Source organism: Cibotium barometz, chromosome 2 (genome assembly GCF_041138505.1).
Source record: "Cibotium barometz isolate CiBa-2024 chromosome 2, ASM4113850v1, whole genome shotgun sequence".
Classification (NCBI taxonomy): Eukaryota; Viridiplantae; Streptophyta; class Polypodiopsida; order Cyatheales; family Cibotiaceae; genus Cibotium; species Cibotium barometz.
In genome coordinates this window covers 6,054,743-6,068,527 of record NC_141047.1, presented here as the reverse complement: position 1 = coordinate 6,068,527, position 13,785 = coordinate 6,054,743, and the positions used below count along the sequence as shown (strand labels likewise).

At 40.3% G+C, this 13,785-nt stretch overlaps 1 protein-coding gene across 1 annotated transcript; it reads left to right on the top strand.

The window, feature by feature from the left end:
• The first annotated feature begins 5,447 nt into the window (after positions 1 to 5,447).
• LOC147640576 (oligopeptide transporter 2-like) lies at positions 5,448 to 9,500 on the top strand. The gene is made up of 6 exons (XM_086813112.1): positions 5,448 to 6,635; positions 6,746 to 6,843; positions 7,381 to 7,944; positions 8,064 to 8,331; positions 8,499 to 8,681; positions 8,775 to 9,500. Exons 1-6 carry the CDS (start codon positions 6,030 to 6,032, stop codon positions 9,414 to 9,416), a joined length of 2,361 nt encoding a protein of 786 aa, XP_086669238.1. The 5' UTR covers positions 5,448 to 6,029; the 3' UTR covers positions 9,417 to 9,500.
• Positions 9,501 to 13,785: the final 4,285 nt, after the last annotated feature.

The window sequence follows — 13,785 nt, the reverse complement described above, 5'->3', positions numbered from 1 at the left end:
ATGACTGCACACATGTTCGACAATGAAAATGTCTAACACACTTAGAGGTAGCATGCATAGATCTGACCGGCAAGAGAGGCACATCTTGCACGAGCCAAGGACAAGAGCAAGAGATACTTGGTGAAAAACGGCAACTGCAACAACCGACAGTGCACCCAGGCCACACATCAGCGCTAGTAGCAAACGTAAGGATGTTATTTCTCCTTTGGCCTAAACTCTAGCCTGACTCGCATGGAACTGCAAGTGTTTATCGCTCACCCATGAATGAATGATGGAAGATAGAAACCTACTATATCACAATTATGTATTGTGATTGACCAGCACAGTGTGTTGTTTGATACACCAAGATTAGTCTTATCAGGAGACAAGATATATTAGTCCGATTTTGTTTCATCAGAGTGCTCTAGGTTTTACGAGAGGGTAAAGCATTTAGCTTTATTTTTTTTAAGACCCTCTTTCGTGTTCGTCTAAGATTTGGGTAATCTTAAAGTATGGTCCGTAAAGGTCAATCATTCTAAGATTCGTAGTAATCTCAAAATGAGGTCCTTGTGATAATTGAGTTTAAAGTTTAGCAAACATACATGAACTTGGGTGTTGATGATGTTATGCCTAATTGTTCAACATGTGTAATAGAGTACGGAGCTACTCTACCTACCTTTGGAGTATGTATTTGCTCTTGTTGTCCGATAGGATGGGAGTACCCTACAGAGCTTTTGTTCAAAGCTACATTGTGTGGGTAGTCTTCAAGATCTTCATAGATGGGCTTAATTACTAGTTGATGTAATGGGCCATTGAGACCTTATCGGATTGGATTGACAAATACTCTAAATTGAGTATTTTAGGTTATGGAACTTGATATAGTTCTTCAAATTATAGCATGTTGAACTTTGGAACACACTATGCATCATATACGATGTTGCATAGTTCGTCTAGTGGAAACACCCATAGGCTTGGGTGCATAGTCATCCATATGCTTGAGAATTTATAGCTATTTCTCAAGGGTAGGAAAAGAGAACTTATGTGTCACATTGAGCTTCATGCTCATTAGAACGTATGGGACATCAGGTGCTCATGAAGGTTAATGTGGTCTTGGTGGTATGGGACACCAAGGATTATACAATGAGGTTGACCCTTTAGTTGTTTATACGCTTGTTCTGTAGTGATCAAGTGTTGGTAAACCTATTTTGTAGTGATCCAATTTTTGGACAAGATTGAGCTTTTAAACTCACTTGCTAGCCTTTGTTGGGAAGAAACCCAATGATATAGTTCAGAGAAGCTCTAGGTACCATAGCCACGATCAAATACTAGTGCTGATAGAGTGGTTTCTAGTTTGAGAATGCTATAGAACCATTGGTGAGCAGGGAGACTAGTAATGTTGGATGGTTGTGATATGTGGGGGACACCCTACAACATTCAAGGACTGTAATCTCCCCTATATCCAACATTGGAGTTCATTTCTAAGCACATATTTGGATGCTACCATACAAATTATGGAAGTATGCAATGACTTTCATAAATTAAAAAAGTAAATTCTTAGTTTGCTTGGGCTATTTGGTGTTGCAAAGTTCATGTCCTTGTAGAACCTACTAGTTGCAAGGCACTGGGAAATGAGTGGATCGTTACCAGTATGTGATGGGGTTACTATCTCTAGTTAAAGTGAGAAGTACTATCTAGTTAAAGTGAGAAGTACTTCACTCCAGACGAGCATGGTTATTTATTATCATTGGATTCAACATAGTTTTCCATGACTGTGTTTGCTAGAAAGAATTCTAAGCTGGAGAGCTTAGCGGAGTATTCTATCATGTTTGGCGAGTTTAGGACTAAACATGGTTGTTCAAAAGCAAACTCAAGGTTTGAAGATAATTTGGAGAGATTAGAGGCAAACCACACTAGATTTGGCGTTAATCCGAAGTGATGACACAAATCTTGATCTTGATGCTAGTATGGAATGCCTAGCAGTTATCTTGATTGTTTTTTATATTTTGACATGGTATTGTTGTATGCGCATGCACTTTACAATCATCGCCTTCCTCATGTGCTAATCTGGAGTGATTAGTCGAGGTTTCTATGAGAAGAAGAGTGAGCGGCGTTGATATCGAGCGATTAGACAAATCTCTTGGTTTATGTAGTGAGACGGAGTGCTTTTAGGGGTGGACCCTTAATACCCGCTTGACCTTGTGTCAAATGGGGGAGATAAATTTATTGGAAGAAAGTGATAGATTCATTTAACTGATATAGGTGTTGACTTCCCCAATGAGCTCAAAGTTTATGGAAAGTCACAAACCTTAGGTGCTTGTTATTTCTAGATAAAGCCCCAAACTTGTCAATTTGGTGTGGCCAAATTGCCAAGAGTGTAGTGTGTATTTTGGGTAGGTGTGAAAGTATTTTCATGCGATGCTCAGGCATGGCAGTTGGCCATGAGGTGGATCCACAAAATATTTGGGGCAAGCTCTTAAAGAACTTTTCTATTTGTATTCACGCCGAAGCTGAGTCTAAGGCCTCTATCACTGCCTAGTGGGACTCCTAATTAGATATTGAACCGTAGAGCTTAGAGATTGGCATAGTTGTTGATTAGATGTTGGATCAACAATACTTTGGTGCTGGAATGCCCCATACTTTGTGCCGTAGTACCAAAGGTTTTGAGTCAATCTAGATGAGCACTTTATAGTAAGTGGCTCAAGCGTCTTGTAAAAGACAGCTCTCTAAATATCCCAACTTGAGAAGGGTATAGTCATGGGTATAGAGTTACTATTAGAGGATTACGGAGTTACTCAACCAAATCGAGGGAAAGATTTGGTGTTTTGATAGACATGGTAAAGTGGATGTTGTTCCTCTTTACTTCGTTAGGAAAAAGAATAATCATACACATATGTGTTTTGTAATATGTTTATGAAATGCATACAAGGACCCGTTAATTTTTGTTGTCATCGATTTACAATTGGGTAGTACATTGCCACCTATACGGGTCGGTAGTGTATTGCCACTATCATGGGAAGGCAACAAAGATTTGTTATATGCCACTTCATTATTGAACACAAATTGGATGTTGTGTTGTTCATGTCAAAGCAGTCTCAAAGTACATAGATTGATTTTGTTTGTCTATCAGTGTAAGATGTGTTGGAGGCATACCTAATCCACATATCGTAGTATATGTATATACAGACTGGGATTATTGCTTTATAGTAAATCATTTCCCATAATTGAAATGGTTTACAATATTGTTTCACATAGTAGAGGTGTCCAGTGATACCACACTTGTAGAGGTGTGTCCGGATGGTGTTATTAACTTTTGGATGTGACCCTAGAAAGCCCATAAACATGTCCATAGAGACATAGATATGTATTGTCAAGAAATCAAAGTGGTTGCAGGAGTAGACATGTGGATAGGCATGTATCTACTCGTGGCGCTGGGAGTGGTAATCTTATTGGTTCACGTTACTCTTGATTTTCTAGTAGTGCATAGACACTATAAATCACATAGATGTTGTCTATGTGGAAATCATCTTCATTGCAAGATGTGTAAACAATTCTTGGAATAACACAAGAACTCTAAAAGAGAGGAAAGTGTAGCTATCCTTAAACTATGTGTAAGGTCAATTGAACTTTACCACATTATAGAACAATTTACTAAAGACTTGTACTAGTTGTGCAAACTTGTTGAATTAAAGTCAATGTGGTTTCTAACCACAAGAGGAAAACATCTTTGATGTTGTAGAACATGCAAAGGAATTCCTTGAATGTTGGAGCACATTCATTATGAGGTTCTTGAGGATTTGAGAACTTCTGGTATATATTAAAGGCATGTCAATGTTATTCGATGCCTTAGTAGCAATTTGTGTTTTGTTGACATCTTTCATAGTTGCAGGTGGCAACTATGGTGTGGTGTTCTACATGAAACATGAGTGTTGCATGTTTCCTTGGTCTTATTACTTAAGAAAAATATGTGCTGTGTGTCTTGCTTTTCTTGTCCAAGTACTTAGGGAAGTTATAGGCGTAGATGACCGTATGGTTTACACATACACACAGACACACACACACACACACACTTTTTTACAACTTTCTGAACTGTTTGACGGATGAAAACTCTTCTTGAAGGGAAAAGTAAAAAGGTCAACATTTGACCAACTAATAAGATGTGAAAACATTTGAGTTTGAAAGGCCCTTTACCAAACATCTCTACAAACTATATGGCCTGCCCGCAGATATAGCATTGGGTAGAGATAGAAAATTTGATAGTCGTCAAAGGTTTAATATCACTCTAAGTAAGAGTGAGGTCAACCATCCGTACATTGATGGTGGTCAAACTGAAAACCCAACGAGGTTCTAGAGCATATGCTTGTGTATAAATGAATACCCTAGTGGAGAGGAGTACCTCTCACCTTTGAAATCTATTTTTTGTTATTAATGACTAGATTTTCTCCATTTACGTTGTTTTATGGACTCTAGTCTAGATCTCCTATGGCCATCTGTAGAGCTATGCAAGGAGAAGAGTCAACAAGTTGGTAGTATAGTATGGTAGGGTAGTCTACAAATATTTAGTAGCGTAGTCGACAAATGGTTGTTAGCATAGTCTACAAACTTGAGTTACTGGAGAGCTCTCGATTACACCTAGTTTTTCATGTCAGTAACATGTCAAAACAATGTATTACCAAGACAACATAGTTTGTCTTAAAGTTAGAGTTGAGTCCTTGGAGTTACCATACTTCCACATGAACCAAGGAGAATTCTTAGGTTCAAAGATCGGAACACGAGGTGTACTGTGTACCGATGAGAAATTGTTAAGTGGAAGGATAGGTCAGATAAGGTCTTAGGTGAGAACAACTATATGTGCTTACCAACAACTTTTCCCAGTTTGTTTTCACGAACGAAAACTCTTTAGAAGGGGGGGTAATGTCTGAGTCGCCCGTAGTGGCGGCGGAGCTCGACCGGACACGGAGTCCACACGTCGGAGTGCATGTGGCGAGTGTGTCCGGGGTTCAGGGGTGAGGCGCACGGGTCGGAGGAATGTGGGCAGCCGGGCTAGTGTGGACATGCAAGCTACTATATAAGCCAACAATGTGGACACTTATCCACATTCCTCTACGGTTAGGTGGTGACTAGAGCTCTTGCCCCTCTTGGCTATGATGGCGATCTATGGTGGTGGCTACCGTGACGTGACAAAAAGATTATCGAGGAAGAAGTACAATAGTTAGCCCAATTCATTCTGGATATTACTATAGCTGATTATCTATGAGGAGGTTCCCATAAGTATAAGCTAGGAGTTAAGACTTCTAATACCAAAAGTCGTCTTTTTGTAATCCTTCTCTTTTTACTCTCATAATATAATCTGCTTTCCATTTTAAAAAATATCAACAAAAGGCCTGGTTAACATCAAAGTGTTTTCAATACTAGGGAAACGGTAGTAGCTGGTGGACAGATTGATCACAGGATATTTCGGAAGATCAGCTAGGTACACGTCGATATTAACAAAAGCTGGGCAGCGCAATATATTATTGAGTCCGGTAGAATAATTTTCACACCCTGTTCTTATAAACAGCAGACGTCCGACCGGCCAGCGTCTTTGAGATGACAAAAGTTGGGGGAGGAGAAAATACGTACATGTACATACACACAGGCGTGTTCGGGCAGTGCAGCTTTTCTGTGTGGTGGAATATATATTATTAGGTCTGGGGCCTGGGCCTCCCTCCGGGGTGGAGGACTTGCAAGAGCTGCTTAGTACTTACAAAATAAATTAACGAGAGCTGGTTGCAGACTCCTGAGTCCTATGCAAGAGCTGCTAAGCCGCTAATTACTAAATAAATTAACGAGAGCTGGTTGCAGACTCCTATGCAATATATAAATGCTGTGTTGGAATTTTAATACTTCGGCTCTGATCCAAGTACAGGCAAATATAATTAAGAGGAAGCTTAAGCAGTTGTAATCATATTGATGCTGTGCTCGGCATAAACAGGAGAATGTGTGAGCGAAGCTGGTTTAATTTGTCCATTTAACAGTAAGTAATTATATATATATATATATATATATATATAATGGAAACTGCAGGCCGAAAAGCGAACGTTGAATCAAAGCACGCTGATCAGGAGCACATTGCGGAGTTCGTGGGCGATGCAGCTGCAGCTGCTGCTGCTGCTGCTGAGAAGAAGGCCATCCCTTCAGATACTGTAACATCTCATGTATCACAATCGCCGGTGGAGCAAGTGGCCCTTACTGTGTCCACCGCTGATGACCCGACTCTCCCCGTGTGGACGTTCAGGATGTGGTTTCTTGGTCTGGCCTCTTGTGGCCTGCTGGCTTTTGTGAACGAGTTCTTCCAGTATCGCTCGGAGCCCATGAAGATCTCCGCTCTTTCCGCTACCCTGGCGGCCCTTCCCATGGGACACTGCATGGCCCACGCGCTGCCCAGAAAGACCATCTCCATCCGCTGCCCCTGGGGCGGTCGCCCACGCTGGACCTTCTCCCTCAACCCGGGCCCTTTCAATGTGAAAGAGCATGTCCTCATCACCATCTTCGCCAGTGCTGGCAACGCATTTGGCTATGGAGGTGCCTATGCTGTGCAACTAGCAAACCTGATGAGGGTCTTTTATAAATTCAAAATCACATTTCCTGTGGCACTTGCTGTCCTTCTCTCGAGCCAGGTTAATAAGGCTTATATGTATATATATATACACACTAGGCTGGAATAATAGTCGAGAAATCACGGTCGGTTAATTGGTAATTAACCGTCGGAAATTTTCGTGGTTTGCAGATGATGGGCTATGGATGGGCAGGGTTGATGAGAAAACATCTGATCGAACCAGCCCATATGTGGTGGCCAAGCACGCTGGTGCAGGTCACACTTTTCAGGTAAGCCGCAATTGAGCTATTCCTCATTTCGATCGTAAGCTGTTGTAGGATGCCAATCGCAATCCGTGAAGAAACCAGGCAATGCTTAGTACAGCACAAAGGGGGTAGCTACGACTAAAACTAGTAATTACACTGTAATTGCTGCAATCCGTGAAGAAACCAGTCAATGCTTAGTACAGCAGTACAAAGTGGTAGTAAGTACTACTGAAACTAGTAATTACACTGTAATTACTGGTAAATATAGTAATTACTCTGTAATTGCAATCCACGAGTAATTACTAGTTTCAGTAGTAAGTACTACTGAAACTAGTAATTACACTGTAATTACTGGTAAATATAGTAATTACTCTGTAATTGCAATCCACGAGGAAACCAGTCAATGCTTAGTACAGTACAAAGGGGCTGAAACTAGTAATTACCCTGTAATTTTGACAAATAAATAAATAACACTCCTCTGTTAAATAAATAAATAAACCTCTTCTGTTAAATTATTATGCTACCTTAAACAGGATTTTAAGTGATTCCTGGACGTTGCAGGACGTTGCATGAGAAAGAGAAGAAGAAAACAGCAACGTTGTCGAGAAGCCAAGTGTTCTTGATTGTCGCCGTCGTGAGCTTTGCATACTATGTCATCCCAGGATACTTTATGCCCATGCTCACGTGCATCTCCATCTTATGTCTGATCTGGCCACGATCAGTGTTTGCTCAACAGATCGGGTCTGGGTATCATGGGCTAGGCATCGGGGCATTCACACTTGATTGGGCGGCCATCTCGTCCTTCCTAGGGAGCCCACTTGTGTACCCACTTCCGACTCTTGTGAACATAGCAGTGGGAGCTGCAATCGTGGTGTACATCGTCACACCCATTGCGTATTATAAGAGCAACCTCTACAAGGCCCAAAACTTCCCGCTCTACTCCTCAAAACTCTTCGTTGAAGATGGCACTCAATTTAATGTCACGGCTGCATTATCACATGGAGCTGGCCACTCTCATGATAGTCAAGGAGATTTATACCTTAGCACCTTCTTCATACTATCCCTGGGCATCCTCTTTGCATCTCCCGTAGCTACCATTACACACTTCCTCTTGTTTAACGCCAAGTGAGTATGTCGGCATATGTACAGCAGCAATACCGACAAGTTATTACTTAATATTCTGCAGGTTCAAGTAATTGCGAAGCACGTTTATATATTTATAACCTACTTGGCTATGTTGGCAGAGACGTTTGGCAGCGCATGCGGAAAGCAGGTAATGACATTAATGAGGAAGAAACTATGGATGTGCATACTCGAATGATGCGCCACTATGAAGGGATACCCAACGCTTGGTTTCTTGCTGTTTTGTTTATATGCCTCCTCACTGCTACCCTGATGTGCGTCATATTTCCCGACCAGCTTAGAATCCCATGGTGGGGAATGCTCCTGGCCTGTGGCCTTGCTGCTCTCTGGACATTACCAATTGGCGTCATCTCAGCTACAACCAATCTGGTCTGTGGTTCAGTGTGTGGAATCTTTTATTTTCTATCTTAATGTATTCATCTTAATCTGCAAGGATCAGACTAAGAAATCAATCTCTTGGTTCGTAAAGACGTTCTAAAAGTAGAAACTTCGATGAAAGCCAACTGACATATGCATGGTTTTCCTGTGTGTACTAGACGCCTTCTTTGTCTATATTGATGCAATTTCTATCTGGCTACTTGTTCCCTGGAAATCCAATAGCAAACGAGGTAATGAAGGTGTTCGGGCATATCAGCATGAGGCAAGCCATCTTCTTTCTTGTAGATTTCAAGCTTGGACACTACATGAAGATACCACCTCGAAGCATGTTCATAGTCCAGGTACCAGAAATTGGGCGTGTGAGTGAGTGAGTGAGAGAGGGATCCCAATTTCCAAATGTATTTGTGGAAGCTAATAAGCTTGCCCGTTTTTAGGTGGTTGGAACAATGGTGGCGGGAACGGTGGATCTATCAACCGCGTGGTTGCTCACGAGCATGCCCCACATTTGCAACGTGGATGGAAAGCTACCAGCTGGCAGCGCATGGACATGCCCATGGGATGTGGTGGCCTATGACACCAGTGTCCTTTGGGGGGTTGTGGGGCCGCGGCGCCAATTTGGGTCCTTGGGTCCTTACTCGGGCCTTATCTTTTGGACACTTGGCATTGGGGTGCTTTCCCCTCTCTGCTTGTGGGCCCTTCAAAGAACGCTTCGCCATATACTTCCACGCTCCTTCAACTCGATCATCAGCCTCATTAATGTGCCTGTCATACTAGGTGCCACTGGCTGGATGCCTGCTGCTGGAATCATCAACTACACGTCATGGTTTCTACTAGGTCTTTTATTCAACTTCTACCTCTTCTCATATCGCAAGCACATCTGGCAACGCTACAACTATGTTCTCTCAGCTGGCCTTGATGCTGGGACGGCCCTCATGGGTGTCCTCATAACCCTTAGCCTCGGCTTCAATTCTAAGCATCTTGTATGGTGGGGTACCCAAGGATCGGATCACTGCCCCCTTGCAAGTTGCCCTTCTTCCCCCCACCATAGTATACAAGGATGCCCAACGTATGCCTAGCAAAAATTCAAAAATCGTGTACTGCATGCATCCTGTGTTCGACATGACATTCTAATAATCATTGCTGCTATCTGCAATTAAAGCAAGAGTTTGCCTTTTTAATCCTCGAACAACGGAACCTAGCAAGGTTGGTTGCAGCAACGGCTACACTAGCCATAGATCCCTCTTGATTCATAATGTGTCATTTAGTCCCGTGGGAGCTGAATTAGCTGGTATTTAAGATGATACACGCAACGCAAATCTTACAATAATATGGGTGATGAATCTTTATTCAAATAATTCGGTGACACGGTCGCAGTGCATAGGTTTCAAAGAAGCTTACGTTGCAATTGCAATTCTCTCTCTCTCTCTCTCTCTCTCTCTCTCTCTCTCTCTATATATATATATATATATATATATATATATATATATATATATATATATATAAGACATAAGAATTCTTTAGAACTAAAGAATTCCTTAATACCAAAATGTATTTAAGAATTGTCTAGTCCTAAACGACTCGAGATCACATCGTGCCTATAAAAACTCCCATTTCGATATGACTCCATATTATGTGTGTTAACGTGAGTAATCCAAAAATAAAGATGAAAATCTTGATCAAGCTCAAGGAAGAAGAAATATAGTTTTGAACCCTTAACTACGTGTATTTATAATATCCTATTAATTCAAAGTAAAAATCTTGAGATGTGTAGTTTTTGTCTAAACATCTTAAGCACACAATTTTAAGCCTTGAGTTGTTCTACCTTTTCCAAGGAAAGGTTTTTTGAAAGGTTTTTCATATTTGGAGATGAGTAGATAATGTCTACATTTTCCCTAGGGACATAGTTTCCAAAAATGTATAACATCACTCAAGTGCATAGGAGACAATATTTCAATAACACCTTCTCATATCCTTTACATTTATAAGAGATTCCTCATTGAATAGTTACCAGTGTATTTGACTTACATTAAGGATGTTAAAATTTCATATTTAGAAAGAGCATAATTTTCATCTTTACAAAGAACATAAATATATATAAGTTTCATCTTCTTCTATCCTTTACCAGTGTATTTGACTTACATTAAGGATGTGAAAATTTCATATTTAAAAAGAGCATAATTTTCATCTTTACAAAGAGCATAAATATATAGATTCTTACAAAAACCATATATACCTATTTATTAACAGTGGGCAAAAGCACGTATAGGTAGCCTACTTTTGGTGTGGTTTTAAAGCGCCGAAAAAGTGGTTGTGGTTGCTAAAAAGTGTGTGGTTGCTTTCTTGTGATTTAGTTTTAACAAAAAATAATAGAAAAGACTCAAAAGAGAATACTAAATGATTCTTGATAGCTTTGCCAGTTCCCTCCCACTATGCACATTTTTCAAAAATCCCTCCTTCCCTCTCTAAACTTTTTTGGAATATCAATCCCTCCTTCTTGCTCTCCATCCCTCTCCTCCGTCTTTGCGACTCCTCTCTCTCCCTCTCTTTCTCTGTGTCTTGTAGTAATGGTGGGGGAAGCCCTCCAAGTTCAACTCTCTCTCTCTCTCTCTCTCTCTCTCTCTCTCTCTCTCGTTTTCACAAGAACTCTTTCCCTCCCTATGTGCAACTGTGCATGCATCCGCGCGCTTGAAATAGGCTTTACCTGTCTATGTCTTTGTGACCTGTAGGTACATTTTGGTCTACTTCTCTTTGTGTGGATTAGTCTCTAGTCTGTTTATGTAGGGTTTGAACATCTCCCTAAGGCACATGTTGGTGGTGTTTAAATGTGTGTGGGTGTGTGTGTAGGTTTCTCTCTCTCACATATTATGCATGCTTGTTTCACTCTAATATGCTCTCTTTCTCTCTAGCTAAATGTTTGTTTGTGTTTTATCTTTCACCAAAACAACAACAACAACTTCTAAAGTAAAAAAGCAACCTTCCCCACGTAGTCTCAAAGTAGGCTAAATGTAGCTATTCAAGCTTTACATTGCACATGATAGTTGAGTGCATAAAAGAAAGGATTTTCTTTTAGCACCTAAAAGATGCACTCTGCATAGTGTCCCAAGACCCTTTCCATTATATCTTTGTAATGAAGATATAACATATTTTATGATTTCTATAGATTCATTCGATCTTTGTAATGAAGATATAACATATTTTATATCAAAATGCAATGCATTGGAAAGCTCCTAAAGTCAAATTTCTTCGACAGACTTGTTTTTGCATGACAAAAGAGGAGCTTCATGAAGAATATGGGCTTAGTCTTGAAGGAAAAGACCCCAGGTTGTTAATTGATGAAGATTTCAACGATACCCAATGGCTTTCAATGTGGTCTCAAAAGCGCAATAATAATGAGAAAGTCTGCTTAAGGTCATTAAGAGTGGATGTGTATGAGGAATGTGTTCTTCTTTACCACAAAGTCTATCAAGTAGCCCCCTCAAATAATTAAGTCTCAATGCACTTTGCTCGGGGATTCACTTGGGAAAGGTGTAAAGCAGCCCAAATCCTTTCAAAGAAAGAAAAACACAAGGTGAAATGGGTGGAATTTGCTAAGGGTGTCATCAACAATGTGATTTAACAAAAGAAGTTGAATACAAAGAAGGATAAGTGGAGAGTAGTAAATGGCTCATGCTATCCCTCGACGATGCACCTCAATGCTTGGCACAGCTCACCTTCACACAACCACCACCATCTTGATGTTTCATATGTGTCAGAGCATTTAAATGAAGAATTTAGATTTCAAGAGAATCACCAACCTGACTTTAGCGGAGGTAGGAGATCTAGCTTTGATCAAGGTTTAGGCTCAATATTTACACACACATTTAGTAGTATGCCAACGATGGTGGCGGCTTCAAGTGAAAATGTCAATGCAGTTACTCACATGCTACAAACAACACTTGTAACATTACAAGAGAGGAAAGACAGAGTAATCATGGTAAAAGACCATTAGGGACGAACAGTCAGGCATGCTTCATGGGGCCAGCAAAACACTCGAAAGACTTGCAAAGAATAAGGAAGAGCTAGAGAAACACAAAAGTGGGTTGGTGCTCAGTGAGGATGCCATACAAAAACTTGAGGCAGTAATAGAGGCCTGAAAGGAGATCTTGAGGGATCTTGGCTTGCAAGATGAGGCCATTAAGTATGCTACTCCATTTCATGTTCAATTGGACAATAAGGTGGCTGAGTTGCAGGTAAGTTGATGACATAAATTAATTTAGGCCATTTCTTGAGTTATTTATGTGTATTAAGATAGAATCACCACAACGCAAATAGGGCATTTCTTCGTACATAGCCCTACTACGTTGTGGTGATTTGTATGAAAGTCATGGAATAAATGTTATTTGCACCATTAAAACACTTTGAACACGTTATTTTAGGCCTTTTCTTGAGTTTTTTTTGTGTAATACGATAGAATCACCACAACGCGAACCTTCGTGCACGAACACAACCCTATCGCGTTTGTGGTGATTTTTGTATGAAAGTCATGGAATTAATGTTAAGACACTTTGAACATATTATTTTAGGCCATTTCTTCATTTAGTATTCTTTTATGTTTTTTCCTCACAGCTATGATCATTAGCTAATAATTTGCTATGTTCACGTTTAATTTTTATTCAGAGATAGAACTTGACAATTTGCTGATTCAAGTTGAAGAGTCCGCATCCCAACATCAATTTGTTGAGTCCCTCTTAAACCATCTGAAGGACAAGAGGGTGCTAACTCTTCCACGTACACTGCCTAATGCCTCAATGAGTGCTAAGAGCACATTTGTTATTATGGGTGACTGCGTGGCATGAGTAGTCTCTCTATTTTAATTATTGTGTGTACAAACTTACTTTGTCATGTTTGTTGGAATCTTGAGTGTAGGAGTTTGGGAGGATTGGGTGGGATCTTCTGTAGGAGTTTGGGAGGCCGCCTACATGATTGTTGTGTTGGTGGATTTGGAGGAATGGGATTCTCGAGACCTCACGCCGCAACATAGTTCATAATAAGGCAATCAATTGCCTTTGCTCAAAACTGCCTAACATCTAAATGTGAATAGGCTCCCAAACGATGGACTCTACAGGAACAATATAAAGTGATATAAGCATTTAATGCAGAATATATAAGAAAACAAGTACTAATTTAATAGAACCTACATCGTCTTAGAGCTGAAAAGTCCTTTGCAAGAGCAATTTTGCATTTAGGTAGACCCTCCATCCACATGAGTGGTACTCGGCTTGTATTGGAACTTCTACTCTACTTATTGGTATATTCAAAAAATTGTCTTGAGTCGAAGCCTCCCAGGTATTCAACATTTTCTTAATAGACCTGAAAAATAAGCTCATTAAATATTCCATATTAAAAGTTTTAATGGGTTGGAGTTGCCAATATTTCTAATAGAAACACTTAGAATTGGACATGTCC